General features: G+C 36.7%; 1 protein-coding gene across 2 annotated transcripts in view; it reads right to left on the bottom strand.

Annotated features, from left to right (window-relative positions):
* The window catches only part of LOC129568445 (homeobox protein cut), a 176,354-nt gene continuing 163,643 nt past the window's right edge, over positions 1-12,711 (bottom strand). For both annotated transcript variants that reach the window (XM_055446297.1, XM_055446298.1), the window contains exons 6-8: positions 6,563-6,890; positions 5,126-6,470; positions 1-5,029 (exon numbers count right to left, since the gene is read on the bottom strand). In XM_055446297.1, the coding sequence (XP_055302272.1) occupies positions 3,674-5,029; positions 5,126-6,470; positions 6,563-6,890 (3,029 nt within the window). In that variant the 3' untranslated portion in view covers positions 1-3,673. The remainder of the gene's footprint in view (positions 5,030-5,125; positions 6,471-6,562; positions 6,891-12,711) is intronic.

Below are 12,711 nucleotides of genomic sequence, written 5' to 3'. Positions count from 1 at the left end.
TTTAATTTTCAATACAGATAAATTTTTATTGGATTTACTTTAGAAATTCTTAAAGAAGACAATGTAATATATCATAATCGCATAATAGTCAATAATAAATTGTATAATAATAATAATAAAGTGCGAACGTGAAATCGCTTGAAATGATTTTTTAGATTCCACAATTGAGGTTTGTTTTTATATGGTGCCAAATGCCGTTTGCAATTCAGCTCATGTTCAATTTGCAGTGGATTCGAAAAGGAATATTTCATGCGTTTTTCGCTCGCATCACGGTATAATGTTCATTTTAATTATAATATTAATGTTGTATTCTGACGCATAATAATAGATTTATGATATGATATATTATATTTTGTATTTACAGTTTTACTATTATATTCTTTAATTTTCTTTGCTTATTTGCGAACATTTTTCGCGCCATCATTTCTACATTTGATTCATATTGTTTTTTTTTTGTTATGTATGCAGACTACTTTTTGTGCTGAAAAACTTTTGTGTCAAGATAAAAAAGAAAAAAAAAACAAAATATCCATAGAAAAAATTTCACGTCGATATTACTGCCATTCAATTTCACATCTTTAGTCGTATTACTCGACCCTTTTTGCAAAAACGTAAGTGAACAAAAGAAAAAAAACAGTTATCACGTAATTTACTAATGAAAATCATAGAAATAGCATTCTGTTTGAAATTTTTGATGAAACACGTTCATCAAAGATCTGATGAAGATGATTTTGAATTGTTTCGTACTATTTTTGTGATGTCAAAACAAAAAGATCGGCAAATAATTGTTACATTCTACTTGGTTGCTATTTGAACAAAAAAAAGTGTGGCTTCTCAAGACATTTGTTTAGATGTAAATTGGTATTACGTATTGATATTCGCAAAAATTGCATAGTTTGTTTTCGTCTTAATTTTATTAGAAAATTACGTATTTTAATTTTTTGTTAGTTTTGCCTTTGATTTTTTTCTCGTATTCTCAAGTATTTTGTGGTAATTTGGTTTTTGCTCCTACGTTCCTTTTTTTGTTTTTTTTTTCTTGAGATGTCATTCCGACACCCAATTTCATTGAGAAAAAGTGTCTTATAGTTTTTGTTTCTTTTTGTTTTGCTAATTTGACACTTTGATATTGAAAACAGATAAAAATCTGTCCTGTTTCTTTGTCTATTTGTTTGTTCGTTAATGAGACGTGATCCGTTTTTTTTTGTCCCATCAATTAAAATAGGGAAATGCATCTTCGGATCCATAACATATTATCTAAAAGTGTATTATTTCGATACAAAAAAAATCGACAAATGTCCTAAGCATTTCTTTTCTCATTTTCTGTGTAAATTGTTATTTGTTTTAATTTGAGGAAAAAAAGAGAACTGAAAAGGATGACTGAACGAAGAAAATAATTTGAATCAATTGGTTTTATGCGATTTTTTGTGCATACATTAGACTTTTATTTCTATTTCATTTTAAATCATTTTAACAAATCAATTAAAATTAGTTTAATTCACAAAATTTATGTCTATGTATTTGTTCTTTTAAATCTATTGATAATATTCATTTTCTTTTTCTTTCATTCTTTCATAGATCTATATAGTAAATATGCATATGAATAATATTGAATTAACCTACTTAAGCGAATAATTTTGTGTGGTTTCTCACATTCACAGTCAACTGAGCAGTTCAGTCGGGACTGCGATTGAAATAAGACGAAGAAAAAAAATCGGATAATCTTTTGGGTTCTTCATTCATTCATTAAATTTTTTTGTTCCAAAATTTTTGCTAATTGTTCTGAAGCAGCGTTTCTTTTTCTTTCAAATTCGCACATCGAGCTAATCTTTAATCTTTGTATCATCATGGTCGCTATGCTTTCAGCGGCCATTGTCTTCTCTTCTTCGCAAAAATGCACCTAATGTGCAATGAATTAGGTTAGAGGCAGTTGTATATTGAAGTTCATGATCTATTTGTTTGTCTTGTTCGATATGCATACATTTTTTTTTCATTTTCGACGAATAATACTTCCATAAATGGAGAATTCATCACTTAATCCTATACAAAAAAAAGATCAATCGTTAAAATGGGCAACACTTGTGTGTGTGTGCGCTGTAGATTTACTTATTTACAAATGTTTCGGTAATTTGTTGCATATTTTTGAAAAAAGAAGAAAAACTAAAACAGACGACATTAAAAAAATATAACGATAACGATTACTTATTGTTCACTTTGCGATGGGAAGAAATTAAATGCCATTCGTAGATTAATGTACACAGCGGAAATGAAAAATGTTTTTTTTTTAATTTTTGCTGAGGGAGAAATGATTCGGTGAATACACTTTTAAAACGAAAGATAGTGAAACGATGCAATCGCTGTGCCTTTTCAGTTGCTCGTTTCAGTTAGTGTTTGTTGTATTCGATTATTTGGTTGATTTGAGATCAAAATCTAGAATTCGTAGTAATGCTCATTGATGTTGACCTTGCTAGTTCACTTTCGTTTTATTCTCTTTTTTCTATGTGAATTTCATCGAAAATTGGTTTTTGCATGTGTGTGTATGTGTTATTTTGATTGATTTTCGAGCTTAATATTATGCATATCTATTTAATTCTTAGTTTATTCTTTTATGTATTCATGCATTTGCTTGTCATTTCCTCCCGGTCAAATGGACGACCGTCCAAACAGATGCGAATAAAATGCGAGTACGAGTCCTACGTTTTAAGAAAGTGTGGTTATCAATATATAAAGAGAAATGTGTGTGTGTTTTTTCATAAATATTCGTGTGAATGTGTTCCACATTATCAAGTGAAAATTCACCCATTCGGCAAGAATCAATTATGTAGAAAACGCATTGTTCATTGTTCAATCATTCCACTCACATCCAACAACAGTCTTATTTACATCTACACTATTTTTTTTTACTATCATATAGTCTTGCGCATATTATTTCATTTATTTTGATCGCCGAAGCATGCATTGGTTTTTATAGACACAATGACCACACATTTTCCTCTGTTTCTCTCAATTTGAAATGCGACTCCAATTCAATCAATTATTTTCCGTCTCAATTATTTGTGGTTTGCTTCAATTTAAACATCTAAACATAAATATTCTAGTATTAAATTTTTTTCTCATATTGATGTAAGGATACGGTTCACATGAAATCAATTAACTTAAACATTTTTACAATGAACCCCTCCTGTACATCTGTACCATTCTCATCTGATGATTCGATTGCAATCAATTTTGCACGTTTCACACTTTTTCACGTTTGTTTTGTTTTCAATCGGTATGAATAATTTGAGAGTTTCTCTTTTGGATTTGAAAAATATGCGTATTTGACCGATTTCGAAATATTTTCAATTGTTTTTCGCCAACATCACTGAATTATTCTGCTTGAATGTAGTTTCATATTCTATGACTATTTACAAATAATTTCTATAAGTTAAACATAAGAAAAAAAAGTGAAAAAAAATGTAAACAAAATTGTTTCGATTCTTTCATTCTCACATTGAGCATCGATTTGAAGTCTAGTATAATGCTCGGCCCAATCAATTTATTTTATGATAAACTTAGAAAAAATGGACTTAAAATCATTCTCATGTTTATTTTTTGGAATTTTTTTTTGTCTGTGTACACAACAGTTTAGATTGCACTATTTTGAACAGTTTTACTGCCTAGAACGTAATTGGATTTAGTAGTCCCATCGATCGTTATCTTCGGTTTCTTTTTTAACGACGGGCAAATCATCGTTATCATTGGAGTTGGACTTTTTATCAGAATCGTTGGCTTTGCCATCTTTTTCAGTCGGTGTATCTGTATCCATGTCATCATTGTTTTTGGTCGATTTTGCGTCATTTTCGTCGTCAGAATGAGCGGCGTCATCATCTAGCCGATCAACTGACTGTGGCTCAACTCGCATTGTTGAATCGTCTGGATCGAAATCGTTGTTTTGTTGCATAACACAGACTCCATTGATGATAACTTCATCGTCGGTTGGTGCACGATTTGCGGCAGTGTTTGCATCGGTATTGTTTGCACTTGATGGTCCTTTTTTGTCATCTTGCCACATCGGATTCAACCATTGTGGAGCGGCTGGTTTGCGGCGTGATGAACGCACATTTGATTGAATCGCCATTGGAGATGCTGATAAATCTTTGTTTGACTCCGATTTATTGTCAGCATTGTCTTCATCTTCGCCATCAGACATGTTATTATCGGCTTCACCGTCGTTTTCATCGTCCGAGTACTCATCGCGTTCACGCTTTAATCCGGCACCCATTGACAAATCCAATCCGCTCATTTGCTCTTTGAATGCATTCAATGCGGCCAATTCGGCCTCGTTTCCTGGCAAAAGACCACGGCCAATGAGTGCAGCTAGATTTTGATTTGCGAAGAATGGTGGATATTGCAACGGCACACCCGATAGACCGATACGTTCCTTCTGCAATTCCATCAAGCGCTGATTCAACAATAGTCGGAATTGGACTGGATCGAATGGAGCGCCGGTTTGGTTCTCGCGCGATGGAATCGAATCACTTGGAGCGCCGTGAGGAACTTGTTGTTTTAAGCGCATGCGATGATTATGGAACCAATTGGTGATTGTGCGAGTAGAAAGTACGAGCTCAGTGGCCAAAAATTCAATGGTTCCCACGTTTGGATATGGATCGAGAGCAAAGGCAAGCCGAAGTGCTTCTTTTTGTTCCTCGGAGAAGAGAACGCGTTGCTTCTTGTTTGGTGGTGCACCAGCCGATCCAACTGAACCGGGCCCTGGTGAATTTGATGTATAAAATTCGGATGTGTCATTGCTGCTGGTGTCGGAGCTGTTGTCTTGCATTCCTGGACCGGTTGAGCGACGACGCTTATTTGCTTCACGTCGTTCATTCTTCAATGCTTGCAAGCGGTCGACGTTGTTGGCGTCCGACAACCACAATTGCATACGTATAAATGGCTCACGACCCTTGATACTGAGCATGTGCCATGGCTTTGGCTTCGATAGCAGTTCAGAAACAGAACCTTGAGACAAACCCAAAACGGCTTCACCGAAAATCTGTGTAAAATACAGTTAGTAAATTAATTAGTGATGCAACTCAAAGAAAATAAATTCATGAATTATAATCACAGATTGATATCGATGATAATTTACCTTTTGTCCAATATTGTTGGCCATGAGTGCTTCCTTGATTTTAGTTGTGATTGTTTGAGTATCCATGTCTTGAGTGAGTGCGGCCATTTCATAAACGGTCGGCGACATGTGCTGATGCATTCCGCGCATTGCATTGTTATGCTGCGGCGAATGAACTGGAACCGGCATTGGTTTGATATCTTCTTTTGGAAGTGTGACGCGATGATGTGGTGGTACGCCCGGTGGCGTCAAAAGCATTCCTGGATTTGGCATCGATGATGATTGAGATAATGCCGATTGTCCTTGTGACGGCGGTGGTTGCATTTGTACCGATGGAATTTGCATTTGTTGAAGATGCATCAAGTGTTGCTCTTGTTGCATCTTCGACATTTCGCTAATCATTTTTTGCATTGGTGGCATTTGTTTGGCAATACCAGATGGAATTTGCGGTGATCCACTGTAATTGCCTGTTCGCATTAATTTCTCTGGGGCAATTTTGTATTGGCTGGCAACGAGTTTGTGCACAGCATTCTCATCTTCCAAGAACATTTTCATGCGAATGAATGGTTCGCGACCTTTTTGAGTAAGCATATGCCATGGTTTTGGACGAGCCAACAAATCACTGACGGAGCCTTGGGACAAACCCAAGACTGACTCGCCAAACAAACGTTGGCTGATCGAATACTGTGACAATGCTTCTTTAACACGGCGAACAATATCTTCGGTATTCAAATTGTTGAACATGTCGAATTGCTGCTGAGTGATTGGTGGTAGAACGGCTTTTAATGGGCGTTGAGCAGATGAATGATGATTGGGCATCGGTGCTTGAGTGATCAGGGAATTTGTGATTGAAGCCATGCGCTGCAATGGGCTAGCGGCGGCGGAGAAATCGTCGGTTGGTGTCATTGCGGGTGGCAAAATCGAATTGCCTAGTGGGCTTGGTGCAGCCGATGATGCTGTTGTGGTTGGTGTGGTGCCTGGTTCAGCCTTAGCACGAACCATATTGAATGCAGATAGCGAGTTACGTACGTCATCTACGTCCTTTTCTTCGGAGCCCGAATGTTGCCCATTCAACTTCTGTGATGATTTGTTCGAATGCGATTGGGATTGTGCTTGGGCTTGGGCCTGGGCCTGTTGCTCTTTTTTAACCGACAGATCTTGAGCACCGTTCAACGCTTGTTGCTGAAGTGCAAGCAGTCCAGGAAGATTTGGGAAGTTCGGAATATTTCCACCGCTCTGTTGCAACTTGGCCAATTCACGGTAATATGCTTCAAGAGCCATACGAATGTTATCCTCTGGCATTTGAGATGTTGCGGTCGACGTGACCGGTGGCATGCTACCACCTAAGAATTGTGGAAATAGAGAACTAAAAAGAAAAAAAAGACGTTAATGAATCGAGCCCAGAAACTTGAGATCTCTGGCTAACTAAAACGGAATTTCATTTTACTAAATACTTACTTTGGGAATGCGTCGCGTGTCATTAGTTTAGCCAATTCTTCTTGGTAAATGCGAGCCATTTTCTCGCGTGAAATGTCATCGCTTTCATATTTGCGCATACGGCGAGCATCCTTCGAGAATGGTGATAGGCTTTGGTTGTGTAGTGAATCTGAATCGTCGTTGCTGCGAGAATCGTCGTTTTGTTGATGCGAAAGTGACATTTGTGATTGAGATTGAGAGCCACCGAGTGATGGTTTTATCATGCCCGAAGCTTCGGACAAAATGTGTGCGATGCGATCGTCGCCCATTCCATTATCATCCCCTCGACCGAATGGTGGCAAACCAGAGTCTGCAAAAGAAGAAAAACACAAAATTGGATTAGTATTTTTTTATAAATAAAAAAGAATATTTTGTTCTCTACTTTAGTTCCCTATTCGCTTCTACTTTTATTCGATTTATTATTCGTGGAAAAATTCTAAATGTAGCACCAAGACACTTCATGCAAGTATCACATCAAGCATAAGAAAATGACGGATTGCCGTTGTGGTTCGGTGCACTAAACATGCTCTATCTGTTGAAATTAATCAACGCACTGAAGCTGAACACAACACAAAAAAAATAATACACTGACTGAGCCAAACCACCATTGACGCTAGCAATAATAAGAACGATTTCATCAATCATTTCGATTTTTAATGATGTTTTTCGGCGTTCATTCTTTTGTTGAATATGCGTTGAATAAATGACGGCCGAAATGTATCGATACATGATATTAAAAGTATACTTTTTTCGCATCCGTTCATTGCGTGACGATGAAGTGCCATAACAAAGGAGTAGCAAGAGAATCAACATGCGAATGAGATTAGAGTTAAATGACCAAAAATATCGTATAATTAAAATTTAGTTTTTGGATTTTAATAATGACAACGCCAAGAAACAGCCAAAGCCGTCGAAAACAATACGAAACCGAAGTGAATCGATGCTATCGGCTAAATTGGACCAAAAAATGGCCGAGAAGAATCAAAGATGAAGAAAAACCAGATGAACAACGGAAACCATCATTAAAATATAATTTGTCTAAATTTCTGTAACGATGTGGTAACGACACACGCGTCGCCACCGAAAAAAGTACGATCAACCGCAACTTGGCTGTGGCGACGATGACCGTCCATCATTGGCATTAAAATTAAGTAAACAAAATATATTCTATTGAAGAATATCGGCTTCGGACAACGAGATCGTAAGACACTCGAAATTATCAATTTACAAATTATGGCGCTAAACCTGAAAACATTATCGTGTCTGTGCACGGCAAAAAGTGAATTCAGGGAAAAAAAAAGTCAATCTATTTTCAATATATTCTATACTGTTTCCCTTCTCGTTTTATATGCCATCTAATTACATTCAATCGCCGGGGACTTCGACAAAACAATCGACTTGACGATAGAGATAAAAAGAGAGAGGGAGAACAACAAAAAGTGGCTTGGATGAAACGCATCAAATGAGGCCGCTGGCAAAACATCTTCGACATACCACACTTGAAATCTATTATTTTGTATTTAGCGCGTAGCGTGAACCGTTTTTTTTTAGGGAAGCTCGAGTGAAAACAAAACAAATCACTTCGACGCCGCCGTCGTTGTCTTCGTTGGCAAGAAAAAGTGTCCAATTTGTAGCACACGAAGAAATGATGTTGTTTTTCAAAACCATGATTCGCCCATCTCCCAATCAGGAATGGTATCAATGTGAGCGCCTGTGCCGTCGCCATTCGATGGTGTCGACTCGTGTTCGGTTCATTACATTAGAAATTACTTTAATGAACTGAAACAAAATGCACGGCGGGCAACGGAACGTGAAGTCGGCCAGATTGAGTAGGAGATAGAGATAGAGAGAGAGAAAGACAGAGAACACGTGCGACCGCAGCAACAGGCTTACAAAGTATCAATCAAATTAAAATCCATCAACTCTCGTGACAGATAGATTCGGTTGTGCTGGGTTTTCGACAAAATCAAAAGCATTCTTTGCCATTTGTCCCACTCTATCTCTCCATCGTATGAAATGTACTTGAGATGACTACCGTCGTGCGTTCTGCCTAAAAACTCGAATCGATGACTTTCAATTTGATGGACTGGAAGGCACAAACGCTACAACCATTCCAAATGGATCACTATACGCTTCATTATTTGTAATTATTTATGCGATTGGCAACGGATACTCATTGATCTAAATTCGGTTGGGCCGTTCCACTGCTACTCTGTTTCGATTCGAAATAATGAACTTTGTATTGGAATTACATCAAACAAATGTCAAAATCACGTGTTCGACTAACATTTTGCTCAAAACATTCATTCAGATGTCTATCGTCGGAAATAATCACTCGAAATACAGAAATTGTCTATTTTATGGAGTTGCAGTTCGAAATGTTGTGCGCAAACTTAATGAACGAACGAGTGTTTTTTTTCTCTGCCGCTCCATGTGCTGTTGTTGAAAATTTGCTGTTTATCATTCAATAAAAGCGTATAGAAAATTGCGTTATTGAAACAAATTCCTGTAATGCGTTCACGATGAATCATGAGACCCTCTTCGTGATGTTGTCAATCAAAAAGCAATTTTACTGTGTATTCATTCATCACATTTTCATTTTCGAGTTCATTTCAGTTATCAACCGTACCATTGTCCTACTGGCAAGCAAAATTGGCAGAGAATATAGACGGATAGACGTTTTTTTATCAGATTTCTAATACGTCTATTTTGCCATCATTATTCGATTCATAAAATTATATCATTTAAAAAAAATAGATATATATATATACAATGATGGATTACGAACAAACGGAAATACGCAGCGCAGAATGTTACTTTTTTTTCTCTGTCTCTCGCTTTCGCATAATTCCATTTCAGTTGGAGCGCGCGCGTACCAATCGAATTCAAATCGAAAACGGGCGGATGAATTGAATTGTATTTAATTAGAATGTGAAAATAGAGCAAAGCAATTCAATTGAATGATATGAACTTCAAACTGTTTACAATCCACGCTTCAATTTTTCAGACGTAATTGAAGTTTCATAAAGAAATAGATAGTACAAGTTTATTGAGCAATGCCAGTGCGCTCTATTTTTAATTCAAAATATTCAATGTTCATTGATTTGATTGCAATAACCGCGTTGCTCTCTTTTGTTGACACCTCATTAATTCTCTTACTCGGTTCGAGGCAATAAATGTGAGCATTTCATGACTAGTAATGATTGAACGAGCGAATAAGCTCTTTTTCATTTGTCACTACGAATGTGTTGATTAGCAGCTATATATATGAAAACCTGAACTGGATTTTCTGAGTCACTTTGATTGGCATATTTAATGAGCGATTAATATGGCTGCTTTCTTGTAAAGCTACCGTGAACAGTTTCGAAGAAGAAGAAAAACTTGGTCAGTGAACGCGATTCATGAAACAAGATTTAATTTCAAAATTTTCATGAAATTTGTTGCATCGTTGATCCTCACGGGAATGTCATTGCGAGACCAATTTCCCGATGCGAAAACTTTTAGCAAAGTTATTAGACAAGTAATGTTCGATGAGAGCCACGGCAATCGAAGCAACGCACCAATAATTTCAAATTGGTATTCATAATTAAGTTATTACTCAATGCAGTACACAACAGCAGATAACACCATCGTGGGGCAGCGGGAAAAAAGTTTTCTAATAAAAATAGGAACGAATTTCCATTTATACATCTTAATTTTCACCAATTCAAATCAAATGTCAGTTCTTTTTTTCGTCGAGTGCGTTTTTTTTTGTATCTCTTTCAGCAGTGAAATATGCTGTGCCCAGTCAATTTATTTTTATTGCCATTGACGAGGAAGAAAAATGTAAACGCAACGAAATAAAAATGGAATAAAATTCAAAATGAATGAAATAATTTATTCACCCTGATTAATTGATTTCACTTGTTATGCTACCTTTATCAGTACGCCAGCAACTCAAGTGAATCAAGAGACGAATTCGAAACAAAGCACAAATTTCAACCGAATTTATTTCTTCATTTCAATTTTTCTCCTAGTTCGGTATTCAAAATTATGTGAATGGCAACACGCAGAAGGGAACAAAACGACCGAGAAACCAACGAGCAAAAGCAATGAAATGGATATTGACAATTGCATGAAAATGGGGAAAGTCAAAGTAATAAGGATAAAAATATGCAAACATAAATCGGAGTCGAAGTTTATGCTGAGGAGAGCAAAAGTTTTTGGGGCCGTAAATTAGTGCGTTCGCCTCAATCCATGTATGTGTTTGTATGTGTGTGTGAGTGTGTGTCTATGTGTGGGTATATAGTTCACGCCAGTCTGAATGAGTATTTCCTGTCGATTCGGCAAATATCAGTCAATTTCTAGGCCGAATGATATTGACTGTCGTTGATTTGAATGTAATTTTAGTCGATGGCTTTTGATAATGTACGTCGTTGGAACATAAATAGAAAAAACGCAACAGCAACAACAAAACAACCATAATAGCCATATAACATTCATATCGACGCCTCTTTAAAGGGAACAATCGTGTTCGAGCGCCCACAAAACCGAATTTGTATATCGGATTGAATTGTTCACAGTATCGATAAAATATATTTGTATCACGCCAAATTTCGAAGCAAATGAACGAAGCAGTTTATTTTCGAAAAAGGCAAAGCATTTTCAATATACATACAAATTCACGTTTAATCACAAGCCACTATCAACTCATTTTTGTTGTTGTTGTTGTTGTTGTTGTTGTTGTTGTTGTTGTTGTTGCTGTTGCGTCCGTATGTGTATTTGTGTTCAATACGATTTTTCCGATAGCAATTCTGCTGTCGTGCTTATTCGGTATAAAAGTGTATGTGGAGAGGGAGATGCGAAAAAACCGAAAAACAGCACCACACAATACAGCAAATAGCACAGTGTGGTAAGTATAGAGAGTAAAAATAACGCAAAGCAAAGAAATTATCGGATTAAAGGAACGAGAAAAAAAACGCTGAAAAAACAAGGAAAAGGACGAAGTCGTATATAGCGTGATTTTCAATCAAGATTAAATAATTTCGTTTTTTTCACCATTCGTTTGCCATACAATCCGTCTGCGAATGTGTGTTCGAAATGAATAAATATTATCGCGCTCGTCGCGCGGCGGAACAGTGCAAGCGATCAATTAATACTTTTGACTCGCGCAATCGTTGAGGTCCACTTGTCACACACACGTACCATGTTCGCGACCACCCCATTCGGTTCGGTTCACAAGACTGATTTCTATTGACCACGCCGACATAATAAAATGCTAATAAGAAAGGAGTAAAACGAAAATGACCGTTCTATTGATTTTCGACTCACCACCACCACCACCATCATCATCACCACTACAATTACTCGAGGGTATCGAGTCAAAGTTCGCATTATCGAACTTCAACAACTTGTGAACAGTCGAACTCGAATCAAAAAGAAGAAAAGCCATTTCTTATATTGTCACAATGAAATATATCTCATTGAATAAGACGGAGCCCATCCCTCACATTAAAAATGTTACACATCTTAACTTCTCTCCCTCCGATCAATTTGTTTGCTAAGCCATGTTCATACATCGGTTCTCAATATGTTATTGCTTCACCCAATTGCAAATGTGATTTGCTTTTTTTCAACAGCATTTTCTGTTGATCCCCCGTAATTCGTAGCCTATTTAGTACAATTTGGTTTGCCAAATGTTGGTGGCACACATGTAAGTAAAAAATGAAGAGCACATTCGAAATAAATTGAGTTAAACTTATGCGAACATTTGAATAAAAAGCGCAAAGTATTTGTGTACACAAAGGCAACAAGCGAAAATCATTCAATCGACATACAATTTCTTCCCCCCGCGCGCACCCACACCATTCCATCCCATTTTACACCATCATATGCATGGTATGTTACATATACGCGTTTTTGAGGAATTTTTTTCGGGTCTCTACCGAACATGTATTTATTTGACGTCACGCCACAATGCTAGACGATTCGATTTATAGGTTTCGACGGAGGTAATGTTTGGTGTGTTTGCAAGCAACGATTGCGGCAAATAAACGAACTGTGTTTGGGCAATTAAATTTAATCGAAGATTGGTAAAGACTTATGCAAATGATGTGGCTTGTGTTTTTCTATAAATCAAATTGCCAATTGCC

Source organism: Sitodiplosis mosellana, unplaced genomic scaffold (genome assembly GCF_009176505.1).
Source record: "Sitodiplosis mosellana isolate CC-2019 unplaced genomic scaffold, AAFC_SMos_1.0 Smas_scaffold_18, whole genome shotgun sequence".
Lineage (NCBI taxonomy): Eukaryota > Metazoa > Arthropoda > Insecta > Diptera > Cecidomyiidae > Sitodiplosis > Sitodiplosis mosellana.
The sequence above is the reverse complement of the archived record's forward strand: the minus strand, read 5'-3'. Positions and strand labels throughout refer to the sequence as shown.